General features: G+C 40.8%; 1 protein-coding gene across 17 annotated transcripts in view; it reads left to right on the forward strand.

Moving 5' to 3' along the window:
- Nucleotides 1–14,494, forward strand: part of acaca (acetyl-CoA carboxylase alpha) — a 34,335-nt gene extending 19,841 nt beyond the window's left edge. For 6 of the 17 annotated variants that reach the window (XM_044221959.1, XM_044221955.1, XM_044221952.1 and 3 more), the window contains 21 exons: nucleotides 220–435; nucleotides 601–756; nucleotides 855–1,079; nucleotides 1,927–2,082; nucleotides 2,207–2,353; nucleotides 2,854–3,123; nucleotides 3,564–3,661; nucleotides 3,858–3,978; nucleotides 4,155–4,265; nucleotides 6,493–6,636; nucleotides 6,763–6,883; nucleotides 7,340–7,384; nucleotides 8,270–8,366; nucleotides 8,487–8,583; nucleotides 8,691–8,826; nucleotides 8,904–9,081; nucleotides 9,160–9,272; nucleotides 9,927–10,081; nucleotides 10,672–10,842; nucleotides 12,429–12,565; nucleotides 12,719–14,494. In XM_044221959.1, coding sequence (XP_044077894.1) covers nucleotides 220–435; nucleotides 601–756; nucleotides 855–1,079; nucleotides 1,927–2,082; nucleotides 2,207–2,353; nucleotides 2,854–3,123; nucleotides 3,564–3,661; nucleotides 3,858–3,978; nucleotides 4,155–4,265; nucleotides 6,493–6,636; nucleotides 6,763–6,883; nucleotides 7,340–7,384; nucleotides 8,270–8,366; nucleotides 8,487–8,583; nucleotides 8,691–8,826; nucleotides 8,904–9,081; nucleotides 9,160–9,272; nucleotides 9,927–10,081; nucleotides 10,672–10,842; nucleotides 12,429–12,565; nucleotides 12,719–12,845 — 3,021 coding nt within the window. In that variant the 3' untranslated portion in view covers nucleotides 12,846–14,494. The remainder of the gene's footprint in view (nucleotides 1–219; nucleotides 436–600; nucleotides 757–854; nucleotides 1,080–1,926; nucleotides 2,083–2,206; nucleotides 2,354–2,853; nucleotides 3,124–3,563; nucleotides 3,662–3,857; nucleotides 3,979–4,154; nucleotides 4,266–6,492; nucleotides 6,637–6,762; nucleotides 6,884–7,339; nucleotides 7,385–8,269; nucleotides 8,367–8,486; nucleotides 8,584–8,690; nucleotides 8,827–8,903; nucleotides 9,082–9,159; nucleotides 9,273–9,926; nucleotides 10,082–10,671; nucleotides 10,843–12,428; nucleotides 12,566–12,718) is intronic. The other 11 variants (XM_044221958.1, XM_044221956.1, XM_044221969.1 and 8 more) reach the window with 3 other exon arrangements.
- The last annotated feature ends 949 nt before the right edge of the window (nucleotides 14,495–15,443 follow it).

The following is a 15,443-nucleotide window of genomic DNA, read 5'->3' on the forward strand; positions in this document are numbered from 1 at the left end:
TACTTAATACATTGTGTGGCTCACAGGCATCTTTCTACTCTTATTTCAACTCGGTGCTCCTGAAATTGCCAATTTGAACTACTTGTGTTAATGGAAGAGATTATGGCATGGAAGCCTAACTTGTAAAGAAAAAGTTACTCAGGATAGTCTTTGAACATGTAAATTTAAACATGTTGTATTGTGTTTCTGTTTGTGATTGTCTTGCCTGTTTCTCAAAAGTTTGAGGAGGACAGGATCTATCGTCATTTGGAGCCAGCACTAGCTTTCCAGCTGGAGCTCAACCGCATGCGCAATTTTGCCTTAACTGCAATCCCGTGTGCCAACCACAAGATGCACCTGTACCTGGGTGCAGCCCGTGTGGAGGTGGGCACAGAGGTTACGGACTACCGTTTCTTTGTGCGAGCCATTATCCGCCACTCTGATCTGGTCACAAAGGTGAGACAATGGAGGAACAAGGAACCTTTGCACTCCCTTTTTTAAGTTGTTTTCAGAGGTTTTTGATTCTCGAGCACAATTCTTTATGTCCTTTTTGTTTGATTTTACAAATTAATCATACCTGCCCCCTATGACAGTTTTTGTTTTTTTCTGTTCCTTCACTAGGAGGCCTCTTTCGAATACCTTCACAATGAGGCAGAGCGTCTGCTGCTGGAAGCCATGGATGAGCTGGAGGTGGCTTTCAACAACACAACTGTACGAACTGACTGTAACCATATCTTCCTCAATTTTGTCCCCACAGTCATCATGGACCCATCAAAGGTTTGTGAAACCATCACAAACGCATATCTCTGATATGCTGTCAGACCACAGCTCGCATTGTTATTGATGAGTTTGATTTCTTTCTCTACAAACTTCAGATTGAGGAGTCTGTGCGCTCCATGGTGATGCGTTACGGCAGCCGTCTGTGGAAGCTGCGTGTCCTGCAGGCTGAACTGAAAATTAACATCCGCCTGACTCCAACAGGAAAGCAAATCCCCATCCGCCTCTTCCTCACCAATGAATCAGGCTACTACCTGGACATCAGCTTGTATAAGGAAGTCACTGATTCCCGAACGGGACAGGTGGGGCCCAAAGACCGACAGGTGGGGCACTCATACATCTTCCATCTCATCTGCTTATTGTCCAGTCGCTGGCAAAGGGTTTCAGCTCCATCCTGGAAATCTCAGCTCCCAGAATGCAATTTACCAGCCTCTCTGGTAAAGTTAAAGATGGAGTTTGTCATTTTCATACAGTAGCATATAAAAATTCTGGCTTTAAGATTTATTGAGTTGGAGTAGATTTCCAGCATGGTGTCATGCCCTTAGCCTGGTGGACAATTCTTTTAGTAATATCCTTTCTCCTCGCAGCTGATCAGGTAAGTTACACTTACACATCCAGCCATCCCTACATCTGTCCATCATCACATCCATCCCTTATAGAAATGATGTTGAATACCTGGAATGGGCTTTGGTAAAATTAACATGTAGAAATGAAGAAAAAATGCCCATTATCCTGGTACACATTTCACATGTTATTTTCCTTGTTGATTTCCTTTCTCTTTTTCATTTTTGCTGTGTGGTTGCTTTATTAGGTCCATAATAGTGAATGTGAGAGCTTTTGAATTTGGGTTCCATTTGAAGATTCTAAAGAAAACACCTGCTGCATTTCCTGCAATCATTTATAAAATGATTGAAACTCTCTAGGCTGTTACCACTGCCTGTGTACATTGTTCTTTAACATCTGACTTGTGCTTCTGTGTGAATGTGTTCATAGTGTATAGAACAAGGGATTGTTACATCATATACTTTGTATCGGTTAATGCTGTAGCAATCGGTATGGCATTATCATCATTATCATCATCATCTTTCTCAAAATCATGGCAATTTTGGCAAGGTTGCTGAAGAGGTGAGTATATCTATGAAGTGACTCTCTCTGTCCCTCTTTGTTCAGATCATGTTCCAAGCATATGGAGACAAGCAGGGTCCGTTGCATGGCATGCTCATCAACACCCCTTATGTCACCAAGGACCTGCTGCAATCTAAGCGCTTCCAGGCACAGTCTCTGGGCACCACCTATGTCTATGACTTTCCAGAAATGTTCAGACAGGTACAATACAAAAACTAATAACTCATATCTTGACCATTGTACTTAGCTTATGCTTAGAAATATTGATTGGCCAAATTATGTTGATGGAATAACTTTATTCTGACTGTTTCATTTCTTTTCCCAGGCTCTGAAAAAGCTGTGGCACTCTAGCCAGGCCTATGCCCACTTACCCAAATGCCCTCTTCCTTCTGAGCTGCTCACCTTCACGGAGCTGGTTCTTGACGCCCAAGGTCAGCTGGTGCAGATGAACCGACTGCCAGGGGGCAACGAGGTCAGTTGTTTTAGTTTGATTAATATATATATATATATATATATATATATATATTAGACATAAAAAAAATATATTTTTTTTAAATAATACCCATTCACTTTGACATTACCTTTTTCTTTATCCATTGACTTCAAAATTTCAAAATGTGCAATTTCCCTTTTATGCTGCTTTGGCTGTCTTCTTGCTTGTTGTTGCTTTTTAAATACTTTATTGCTTAATGAATCATTGAAAGTGCACTGAGAAATAATACCTATGTCTAGTAATTCAGTTTTTATCAAGGATAAAATGCTGCAGTCTGAATCAGCCATGGAGCATGACATATGGAACACCTCACACTTGATCTCTTTCTCAGCTATACCATTTCAGCAAACACATTTACCTTCAAAATCATAAAAAACATAAACTAGTACTACTATTTAGTATTTACATTGTATTTATTGTATAATATTTATAGATATTTACTATCTATTGTGCCCATGTTCTGTCTGTTCTGTATCCAGATTGGTATGGTGGCATGGCGCATGACCCTGCGTACGCCAGAATATCCAGCGGGTCGTGAGATCATCGTCATAAGTAATGACATCACACACAAGATAGGCTCTTTTGGGCCCCAGGAGGACGTGCTGTTCCTGCGAGCCTCAGAGATGGCACGAGAGAGCAGCATCCCTCGAATCTACATCGCAGCCAACAGTGGTGCCCGCATCGGGCTGGCAGAGGAAATCAGACACATGTTCCACGTGGCCTGGCAAGATCCAGGTGACCCTTATAAGGTCAGCCAGCAAAGTCTCAGTCACATAACATTGTATTTGTGGAATTCCCTTACAACATTTTGTGTATTTGTTTTACATTTTGTTATCCAAAATTCACCAACTCAGTATTTCAACAACACAAATATACTCAAAAATATTAATTTGTCTGTAAATTCCTATTTTTACTATTAATCCCAAAATGTATTTTCCTCTAAATGAATGTCATTACTTCATACATCCGCCTGGTGGCTGTTGGTTGGTTGGTTGTTTGTTTGTTTGTTTGTTTATTTGTATATACTGTACATATTAGTGTCTTTCTTTATTATGATATCTGATTTCTGAAACTTCCCTGTTCTACCTTTTTCTTTTCTTTCTTTTCTTGCCTTTCAAAATATTAAACTTTTAGTTTTTTGTATCATTGTCTACAATAACTAAGCAGCCACTGCTGTATTCCCCTGCAGGGTTTCAAGTATCTCTACCTCACACCTCAGGATTACAAGAAAGTTTCAGCCCTGAACTCTGTGCATTGCGAACATGTGGAGGACGAGGGAGAATCTAGGTACATCTTTTTATTACATAGTAGTACTCAACTTTGTACTTGAGGAAATTAATCTAGAAGATGCTATTGGATCAGTCAAGTATGCATGACTCCACGGTTTAAAACCCATGAGATTACAACAGAGGTGCCAATGGAAGGGAAAGCTATTGGAGGGTCACGTCTGGTTTTGATTGGGATAAATGTGTTTTTCATGCAGGTACAAGATCACTGACATCATAGGAAAAGATGAAGGGCTGGGTGTGGAGAATCTGAAAGGGTCTGGAATGATTGCTGGAGAATCCTCTCTGGCTTATGAGGAGATCATTACCATGAACCTGGTAAGACTGAAGTTGACACGCTTGTGTACAAAAACACAGCTTCCTTCTTAGCCTTGAGCTGTACACTTGTGTGATCTTTCAAGAGTAAAGACTTGCTCTATACAAAGAGTTGATTAGCTTGCATCTGGTTACTTTACACGTATGTGAAGCCTTAACATGATTGTCTTGTCCTATAGGTCACATGCAGAGCCATAGGGATTGGAGCCTATCTGGTGAGGCTTGGACAGAGAACCATTCAAGTGGACAACTCTCACATTATCCTTACTGGAGCTGGAGCACTCAACAAGGTAAAGTTATCTACAGTGTAAATACATATTTCAGTACAACAAAGATTTTTTTTTTTCTAGTGTTTTAAATTGAAAACATGCTGAAACATGCTGTTGTGTGATTGTGTGCACTGTGCTCCTCCTGTAACACTGAATAAGCACCAAATGAGTTATCTCTAACTCACACAATTGATGCATCTGCATTTTAATGAGGAATTCACTATAAATATTAATTAGTTGGATATAAATTTTTTGTGCTAATGTGGTAGGAAAGGCAAACAGATCTGGAAAGGAGCTGTGTAAAACCTTCTGCAACTAGTACTGTACACGTTTATTTTTCTTTTTTTTTTTAATAAATTAACAGAAACTGCTTATTCTAAAATATAAAATGACAGGGTAGAATGGTGTGTGTTTATCAAAGAAAATAAATTATAGAAGTGTTCTATGATTTTGGTGCTGTTCCAACTCGCCAATCAGCCCTCGTTCTGTTCTACTAGGATTCCCTTACCGATCCTAGCCACAGGCCTGCCTGCCACTCAAAGTGGAATAATTGAAAGCAAACCATGAAGTTGTATTTGCATAGAAAGCGAGTGACATGCTGGAGGCTGCAGTGCAGGACACCCATATCATTTGTTTTTAATCAAAATGAAAAGTTTTGCTGAGGCAGATTGTTTTCTGCATGCAGTTGATTGGTGTGTGTGTGTGTATGCCTGCATGCTTCACTACCTTATCTTGTCTTGCTTTCCATTCTCTGTCCTTGCTAGTGCATTAAGATGACTCCATTTCAAATTAGATGACAGATTGCAACATGACAAGTCATGCAAATGGCCCAATGATGGCATATCTATTTGCTCAATTGTGTTTTGATGCCCCCCCTGTTTAGCTGTGTTTGTAGGGGTAGACTCATTGTAATGTTTACTGACAAATGTCAGCAATGTGCAGGTGATATTGCAATATATGCAATATATTTGTTTACAATACGACTGTGTTTATTTTAAAATAGTACTGACTTTCACTAGCGACACAGGCAAGAAATAGGGTCGTTTTTTCTGCTCGTTTATCATGTGGTTTCCTGGCTATTAACTGAAACTTAATGGAGAGCAGGAGGCTGCCACCCAGAGATCATCATTTCATTAGCTGCTGGAAAGCTCTCATATTTTCATGGGAAGTGGATAGTAACTACTAGCATGAATACCCCAGTGAGCTGTTACATCCAGTTTGCCCCTCATTTTCTTCCTCCCAGTCATCTCCCTCTGTTCCTCCTCCTATATCCCCTCCTCGTCTCTCTGCTGTGGAATGTTAATGAAGCCGGCGATGGCCGGAGGCACAGGGGTTTTGTGTATGTCAAGGTGACTGCAATGTTTCTTGGGGCCGCAGGCATTCCTGACAGCTTTAGGAGAGTGCCCTAGATTTGTAGCCAGATACATAACCATTAATGGTAATAAAGAAAGTAAATGATGGCTGAAAAGGTGAGAGCTGAGGGTAGGGATTGAGCTCCTCTGATTTTTATGAAACCATGTCAGGGCCCTGCCACCTGTTCTAGGCTGCTTATGAAAATAGGGTGGGCTGGGAGTGAGATTTTATGGCTTCACATTGGCATAGGGGCCGTTTTAAAGGTAAAAGTAGTTTGGTGGCTTCCATCTCACCCTTATACAACAGCCACAATACACATGACAACCAAAATGAATGTAAGCCAGTTGTATGAATTGAGTGTTTTGGATGAGAAAGGGCATGTGTTAATTCATGCCATCTGTCAGAAACTTCCCCAGGGTTAGTGGCAGGTGCTGCCACCCACCTGTGACTGCTGTGGTAGAGAGGTTTCTGGCTGCTGATCACCTGTATTGATGGGGCTGTGGGGCCATGTAATGCAGGATCCCTGCTGTTACCTTTCGTGTCTGTGTGTGATCTCATTGATCCACAGCTCCCCAGACCAGAGACCTGGGGACAACACCTCTTGTTTTTGGCCATGGTTGCACAACATGAATAGTGGATTAACTCTTGCCTCCATTGGAGGCCAGAGAGGGGAGGCTTTTAAAGGGTAAATTCACACAAAATTTAAATTGGGCAGAAAACTGCTGCGCGTGACTGTGTCATGTACACTCAAAAGCCGTGTTTACTTCCACAGTACATGCCTAAAAAGCCAGAAGTGAATGTCAGACAGTCTGGGATTTAACAGAGAAATGTATTATTTTTGTCATCTTTTTTTCCCTGATGTAAAATCCACACCTTGGTCTTTTTCCTACTACAGGTGCTGGGCAGAGAAGTGTACACATCGAACAACCAACTTGGTGGAATTCAAATCATGCACAACAATGGTGTGACCCACTGTACTGTTTGTGATGACTTTGAGGGAGTCTTCATGCTTCTGCAGTGGCTGTCTTACATGCCTATGGTAATGTTTAGCTGTTGTTTTGAATAGAATGCTGTATCCTATGTCAGTGTGATAAATGAACTTGTCCAAATGTTTAGAGCTATGTGGTTTGTGTCACTGTAAAATAAAGACCATTCCTTTCTTCAGTGTAAATCTAGTCCAGTGCCCATCCTCAATGCCAAGGATCCCATCGATCGGCTAGTGGAGTTTGTGCCTACAAAGGCTCCCTATGACCCTCGCTGGATGTTAGCAGGACGTCCCAGCCAGAGTGAGTGTGTAGTCTGGGTGTCCAGAGAAATCTTTTGATGTAAACTTGTTCATTTTTCAACATATTGTGATTGCATGATAATTTGTTGCCAGGTATGTATATAATAGTGTAGGTGACTGTAGTTCTGGAAGATACTGTTCGGGTGGTTTTTCTGTGATGCCAGATCTTTAATTAGTACATACATATTAAGGAAATAGGAATTATTTTTTATGTAACAAAACATTTTGATTAACCCAAAGATATACCTGGTGTCATTCTTATTCCTCTCACATTCAAGTAGTGTTAAAACAGTGCTTGTTTTAGCACTACTTGATTGAATTTTGATAATCAGTTCATCATTTAAGTCATTTATCAATTCATCAATTATTAAGAAAACATTTGCTTCTCAAGCCTCTCCATTATTAAGATTTCCCACTTTTCTAAGTTTTTTTTTTTTTTTTTTTTTTTTTACCTCAGACAACACAAGTAATTTTGAGACGTCAACTTGGGCTCTTGGAAACTGTGAGTGGCATTTTTCGCCATTTTGGGGATTTTTTTAGACTAAATGTTAATAACTAAAACAACCATCTGATTTATTGATAATTAAAGCAATTGCTAGTTGCTGCCCTAGATTTATACATTCAGCCCTACAGCCATTCTCTGCTCTAAAAATGGGACAATGGAGTGGCTGCATCGAATACAGTCATGCTAAAAGTTGTATTGCCTTAAATAGCATCCTATAACTACTTAATTTATACATTTTTGCTTTTGCTCATTTCCTCTATCATTTTCATCCAAAATGCTTTATCAGCAGTTGTAAAGAGTCACACCCCATTTGTTTGTGTGTTATTTAAAGTAAATATAAAGAATTATCATTTCAGCCTGATATCCCTAGTTTTAAACTTGAAATGATTCAAACTAGGAGAGAAACAGTGAAACATAACATCATGTTGCTAAAGACAAGATCAAGATAGCACCAAAATGAATCCAGTGTGTTTTACTGCACAAGTCAGGACTGAGCACGTTCCACATCAGTGTAATTACAGCTTGGGACAGCAAAGAGATTGGAGGACCGTGTGGGAAGCCAATCAACGTCTCTGGTAGTGATGAGTGGCCAGGCTAAATTGAATGGTAACCTCATAGGCTGGGCATGTTTCTCAGAGTGTGCAGGCAGAAAAAGAGCTGAGTGAGCCTCCTTATACAGTCATCCATCATGGTTGCTGCCAAGATTACAGATTCTGAGGGGAAAAAATACACAACCTCGGACTGCGTGAGGAATAAAGCCAGGGTTTTTGAAAACACTATGGAATGGGAGAATATTTTAGGAAATTTTATTTATTTATTTTTTTTATTATTATCATTCTGCACTTTCTGTCGCACTACTCTCACCCCTCTCTGTATATACAGCTCCAAAGGGTTCCTGGCAGAGTGGCTTCTTTGACCATGGCTCCTTCATGGAGATTATGCAGCCATGGGCTCAAAGTGTGGTGGTAGGCAGAGCCAGGTACGTGTCCCAACAAAACACTAAACCCAGATGACAAGCTGCCTATGATGAATTTGTTTGCACCATAAATGTAGTCAAGGTATTTTGTTGATGTCTGTGCTGAATGGCCTCTCTCCACAGACTGGGTGGGATACCTACTGGGGTGGTTGCCGTGGAAACCAGGTCAGTGGAGCTGTCAATCCCAGCTGATCCAGCCAATTTGGACTCAGAGGCAAAGGTAAAGGGTCGCTCAATGCATATGCTCAAGCGTGAACTGCCATCCAAGTATTTAGACATTTACAGACACCCAGGCACTGATGCTGATTTTCTGATTTGTATATTTAGATCATCCAGCAGGCAGGACAGGTGTGGTTCCCAGATTCTGCTTTCAAAACAGCCCAGGCTATTAAGGACCTGAACAGAGAGGGCCTACCTCTCATAGTGTTTGCCAACTGGAGGGGCTTTTCTGGAGGAATGAAAGGTACTTCTGCTTCCAGGATAATCAGTCAATCTGGGTTTGAGCCCATTCAGTATCTCATATGAAACTCTCCCTCGTAGATATGTACGACCAGGTGTTGAAGTTTGGGGCCTACATTGTGGACGGGCTGAGGGAGTACAAGCAACCGGTACTGGTTTATATCCCCCCCCAGGCTGAGCTGAGAGGAGGATCCTGGGTGGTTATAGATCCTACCATAAACCCTCGTCACATGGAGATGTACGCTGACAAGGACAGCCGGTAAGTTGGACTGAAAAAGGGTCAGATTAAGTGTCATCTTTATCAAACCACCTTTGTTCACTTTAATCATTCTCTCAGAGGTGGAGTGTTGGAACCTGAGGGAACAGTGGAGATCAAGTTTAGGAGGAAGGACCTGGTGAAGACTATGAGGAGAGTAGATCCGGTCTACATGGGCTTGGCTGAAAGATTGGGTGAGTCCTCCACTTCAGTTCTAATTATAGCTCTTTACGGGTATCTTTGTCCCCCGCAGGGCCTTGTCCTCATTTTAGTAAGGAGCAATATATCAGGTGGGAGCATGTGTGCTTTCACTGTCATTCTTTATTTGGTGTTGATTATATCATCTTCACTACACTCCCCCGGGAGATGTGTCAATCACAGCCTTCTCAGATCAATCACCAGCTCTCCTGTCTCTCCTGCACAGCCTATTGATTTTCCTCCAGGCTCAGAGCAACTGTGGTCCAATGCTGTGTGGGCTTGGCACATTGGGCGAACTGCTGGAATGGAAGGTTACTCTGGAGGGTTTGAGAGCTTACAGATTGGAATTGACAGAAATCAGTCTTTGGTGACTGCGGCCAGGGGTTTGGGGGAGCTCTTAGCGGGAGTTAATTCACATATTCATGCTCATGTAGAACCTGATTTGATGGTAATGGGACTATAAGGGAAGGTCAACTATAGGACTACAATCTGAGGATTGAATTTTTGGCTTTCACACCTAAACTAAATCCCTGATAGATACAATTTATTTCCTTCCATATACTTGGATTGTAAACCTGCAGGCATATGTCAGTTTTTGACAAATTATTTGACTGCAGTCTTATATGGGATTGTCTTGAAACTCCCAACAGGAACCCCAGAGCTGAGTCCCCCTGATCGTAAAGAGCTGGAGACCAGGCTGAAGGAGCGTGAGGAGTTTCTCCTGCCTATTTACCACCAGGTGGCTGTGCAGTTTGCGGACCTCCACGACACCCCAGGTCGCATGCAAGAGAAAGGCGTAATAACGGTGAGCACTTTTTTTTATGCTCTATTGTGTGCATGTATTGCTACAGTGTGAGTGTGCAGTATGTGAATAACCTGGAAAGCCCACAGGGGAATATCATTCTAGCTACTGCTGCACCTGCCTAGTGAATAATGTTTGGTCTCACCAGGCTGAGAGACTCGTCCTCATAATTATCTTCTGATGACCCTGGTCAATCACCTCAGAAACCGCAGAGCAGCCTCGGGCAAGCCCCATTTCATTCTGTCCCATCTTTCACATACAAACATACTCACACACATTACTTTGCTCACATGACCAGAAGGCTTTTTCACAGATGGATGGCAGCCAGGGTAATTTTTACACACAGTATGGACAGGAAAGACCTACTAACTGTACTGGTCTAACTCAAGTACATCACCAGGGAATATGTGATAGTAGGTTCTAAAATGACATCCTCGGAAAATTATTCATATCCACCTTTAAATTCACAAAGAATAAAATACACTTACTTATGTTATATGTTACATTTAATAATATGTAAAACTTAGATAGTAGCTTCTAATAACAGTAACTGCATTTACATTAGTATTTCTTTTGTCTTTTGCCTATCTCAGGATATCCTTGAATGGCAAACGTCCCGTCAGTTCTTTTACTGGCGTCTGCGGCGTCTGCTGCTGGAGGAGACGGTGAAGAGGAAGATCCAAGCGGCCAACAGCGAGCTGACTGACGGCCAGGTCCAGGCAATGCTGCGCCGCTGGTTTGTGGAGGCCGAGGGGGCTGTCAAGGTAAAACCCACCACATACTTATATGCTTGGTTCTGTAGTCTCTCAATATTCAGTGACTCTGAGCAGAAAATCACTCATTTTGTAAACTGGAGGTTAATCTTATGGCCTTTTGAATTGAACTAATAGTTAACTATTTAAAGCAACATACAGAGATGATGATCACATTGATGATGATACAATTTATTCAGCTTTCTTCAAATATACTACTCTACATCAAAATGAAAATAATGTAATTTACTGCTTTACCTCATGTCACTTTGTATGACTCTATGATAAAGTTAGCCAGTACAACTTCATTTGAGTGGTCACTTTGTGGTTCTTTAGAGTTTCAGTTAGGGCAAAAATGACAAACATTGTGTACTACAAAATCCAAGTGTTTGAGAACCAAGAAATTGAATGTGGGCAAAAAAAACTGTAGGGATACTACAGTATCTGTAGTATCTACCTTTTCATCATTTCCTAGATGCACCACCTCACAACCACATAGAAATCTGGAAAACAGCCCCCCCCCCCATGCCTCAAATATCTTTCACATCAAAACTGTAATAAAGCATGAGCAACACATGTGCTCAGACTTGTCATTTTTTGCTCATTTATTTTTAGATTTTAGTGTCTACTCATGTCCAAAGTCATCACTTTCAGTCTTCTGTGATGAATGACTGAGAGAGTCTTTGACGTTGCCAGCATTAAATTGCTAATTCTGAACTAATGTCTAAGTTTTATTTCTTTTCAACACAGATGCCCAAATAAACACCTTCTTAGCCCCTGGGAATAATTACAGAGGTTGTGTCTTTTTATCCTGAAACTCCTATTCCTTCCCCACAAGGTGCACCAGATAAAGAAGTAGTAAGCATTCTTATTAAATCATCATGATTAAATACAGATGGACTGATAACTGGTGGATAATGAAAATAAACATCCCTCAGACATAGATGCTGTTCCTTCCCGCCCAGTCTCAGGCTCAGAGGACCAGCCGCAGGGGTGACAGGAGCCGGCCCAGCGTTTGAGATCTCCTAAGAAGTGGCCTTCTTGTTAGCTAATATATTATCCCAATCAGGACTGGCTGTCTTAAGCCACAATTAATCACAGCCCTGGCACATGCAGATAGGAGAGCAACACGCTGTTTCTTAATTAAAAGCAAACAGATTAAAAATGATTAATAAGGGCATTAAATGTTCTTGTAGACCTCAAACAGGACTGTTCATAAAAAAGACAAGAGCCCATTAAACCCCTCAGCCCCCAAATCTTTGCTAAGCCCTCCAGCCTGGCTTTGTTTGGGATCAGAGATGCCAGCACTCATGAATACTAATTTTCCTATAAAGTCCAGTCAACACGACATGAGGCCCCCACTTTGTGCCTGTCCACCTCTTTTGTTGTTGTTGATTTTTATTTATTGATTCATGATATTTTATATATTTTATCCATTCATACGGTATGTTAAGTGATATTTTTTTTATTCCCAGTTATGTTTGTTCACACTCACACCATAAGAAAAAGTTTTAGGCTTTATTTATCCATAACTACTTCATGTCTTGATGACTCTTGCTCACAATGATTCTCTCCTTTAACACCCCCTCATTATGCAGGCCTATCTCTGGGATAACAATGAAGAGGTGGTGGGATGGCTGGAGAGGCAACTAGCTGAAGAAGAGGGCGCGAGGTCTGTCATCGATGAGAACATAAAGTACATCCGCCGAGATCACATCCTCAAGCAGATACGCAGGTGATCATTCTAAACTATACAGGTTCAGTGTGGTGAAGAGTTATACAGTGCAACTAATTTTCACTCACTCATTACCCCCTTCTTCCCACCTGAAATCCAGCTTTCCTTGCACGATTATGATGCTGATTTCTTTGTTTTCCCCTATATTTTCAGCCTTGTTCAAGCCAATCCAGAGGTTGCCATGGATTCTATTGTGCACATGACCCAGCACATCTCACCCACACAGAGGACCGAGGTGGTCCGTATCTTGTCCACTATGGAGACGTCGGCCTCCTCCTAGTGGGAGCCTGTGCTCTCCTCCCTGCCTGGCTGAGGCACAGCTCAGGCCACAACCGCAGCCAAAGGAGCCTGGCTCAGCCACACCTGCCCCTGCCTGAGACCTGGGCTGGAAACTGAGGCTGGAGGAGCCAACATGAGGGCCCTTCGCAGCTGCCAGGTTACTGATGAATTGTTGGCAATGATTCTCACTAAGCAAGAGGTCAGATGACTGACATCAATTATAACATTTTGTAAATTGTCTTACATGTATGCTAGTGTTTAGATAAATCCATGTATTTTGTATTCAAGTGCAATTGGAAAAATGACTTCAGAAATATCTAGTGACTAATATGTAATAAGATGTTTGGAGTTTACACAGTTGGCCCAAGTGGACGTTTATGCATCCATGATAATCAGTGGCCTCCATTCTTTTGAACTGGAGTGTGCACAATACATTTAGAATGCTGTTGTCATATTAAAATGCACCTTGGTTTGTGACATATGCTTGTTAAGATTTGCAAGTGTTTTGATGACCAACTCAACAGTGACAACACATTGCTGGGAGCATTAGCGAGAAAGGGGGTTTTGCACTCCTAAGTAGGGAGCACTTAGTTACTGAACAAAGACAGGGAACACTATAAGAGATTTGGACAGGAGAGCCCAGCAGGGAGCAGGGACAAGGTCCCTTTTAGACCCCGACTGTTTCACAGTTTCCCTGCAGTGAGCAACGGGCAGCTCGCCTCACAACAAAACCACAGCTGTCCCTTCTGTTCTTACTCACACAGTACACACATGCTGCTTTATATGTACTTTACTGTTCTCTCACATTGCACCCAGAATCAAACCTGCACAGTTTTTAACTGTTGCATCTAGCATACAAACATACGCACACATACATGCACAAAATGATACAAACCATAATACACACAGAGATGATAATAGTTGAAATGAGAATTGATAATGGTACTACACACAGAGTGGATAATAGTGTGCTTGTTTAGAAAAATAGTCTTTTCTCCCTCGGGTTACTTTTTTTGTTGAAACTATTGTTTGCTCCTTAACCCAATCATTGAAAGTTGAGGGGTTTTTATTTGTTTTTAACTAAATAAATATTTTTGAATTTACACCATTTAGATGGCTAAATCATTAAATGTCTGTTTTGTGAAAGAACAAATGCTACTGTTCGCTGGATGTGCATGTTACATGTCAGATATGGTGTCTACTTTTAACTGTAATCCACATTAACTGTTCTATTTAAAGTTTATACTTTATGTATATGAAATGTTACTTATTTTTAATATAAATTTTTGAAAACATTGTTTGAATTGCATATTACTTCACTACTTGAGTTTGTTACCAATAGACATAGGAAAAATGTGACAACTGTATCATACAAGGATTTTTTTTTTTAAAGAACAGAGTACATAATAATAAAGGAAAACAGCACCAATTCAGTCCTATAGATCATTGTGTCATATGCTCTGCTGAAAATGCAACGTTAGCAATGTAAAATGGCTTCATGGTCAGTGCTGTGCATTTTTATGTGCCTGTATCGACTTGTAGTCCAGTTGCTTTATAAGTAACTGGTTGTTTCCTACACAAGGATGGAGAGGAATTCACAGTGATGAGCTCTAAATGTGTCTGCAAATTTAATAAAGCTTACCCAACTTAGTTTGAAGTGTGTTTGTTAAAACATATTTACAGTCTCTATTTTTGTTACATTCAAAAAGTAAGAAGGTGGTTTTAACAAATATCAAGTTTCCAAAAATTTGCAGTAATTTAATTTGTCGATTTATTTTTAAATATTGACGATCATCAGGGCAGATAATCACATCACTGGAAGCCTCATTAATTTCAGCAGTCAGAACAAAGTCTTTTACTCTAGAGAGACATTTTCTGATTACTAGAAAATGATAGTCTTCCCATTCCTCAATCCACAGATGATTAAAGTGGCATTTTCTCCCTGGCTTTTAAACTTCAACGGTATTAAGGAGGATGAAGCAGATCAAACAAATATTGAGGGATCCATCTCATCCTTTTTTATTTAGTCTCATTCTTTGATATCCCCTTGGCTCTTGCTCTTTTACCATCCTACCAACAAATATGTGAGACAAATTGAGTTGCATGCACCCAATACCCACCACAATTATAGAGGCCCAATAAGAAAATGAGTCATTTGGCGGTATAATTGGAAATGTGCCTTGCTTGGTCTCGCTGGTCTCCCAGAGGGTTTTGCTCATTTGTGGTGGCATGCTAGGCTAGCTAATTCTTCTTTTAATCACTGACAAACTGCAGAATCAGGTTCCTCCTCAACCACTAGAGTGGAGGGAACAGGAGCGTTTGGTGAAACTTGCAGGAAACTGCTTAATGTCCTTTCTCTGTTTACAATGTGGATCAGAAATATAGATTTTTAATAAAATATATGTAGTTACATCAACAGTATTGAAAGGGTACAATAAAGGAACTAAGCTGATCTTTACAGAATGTACTTTATTTTATTTTATTTTATTTTTTCGATTGCCAAGCCCCAGTGACTGCTGATTTCAGGCACAACTGTGACAAAAACCGAGGCAGGAAAGGCAAGAAATATTAATGGAAAAAAGGAAGAAATAAGTGACTG

Source organism: Siniperca chuatsi, linkage group LG14, assembly GCF_020085105.1.
Source record: "Siniperca chuatsi isolate FFG_IHB_CAS linkage group LG14, ASM2008510v1, whole genome shotgun sequence".
Taxonomy (NCBI): domain Eukaryota; kingdom Metazoa; phylum Chordata; class Actinopteri; order Centrarchiformes; family Sinipercidae; genus Siniperca; species Siniperca chuatsi.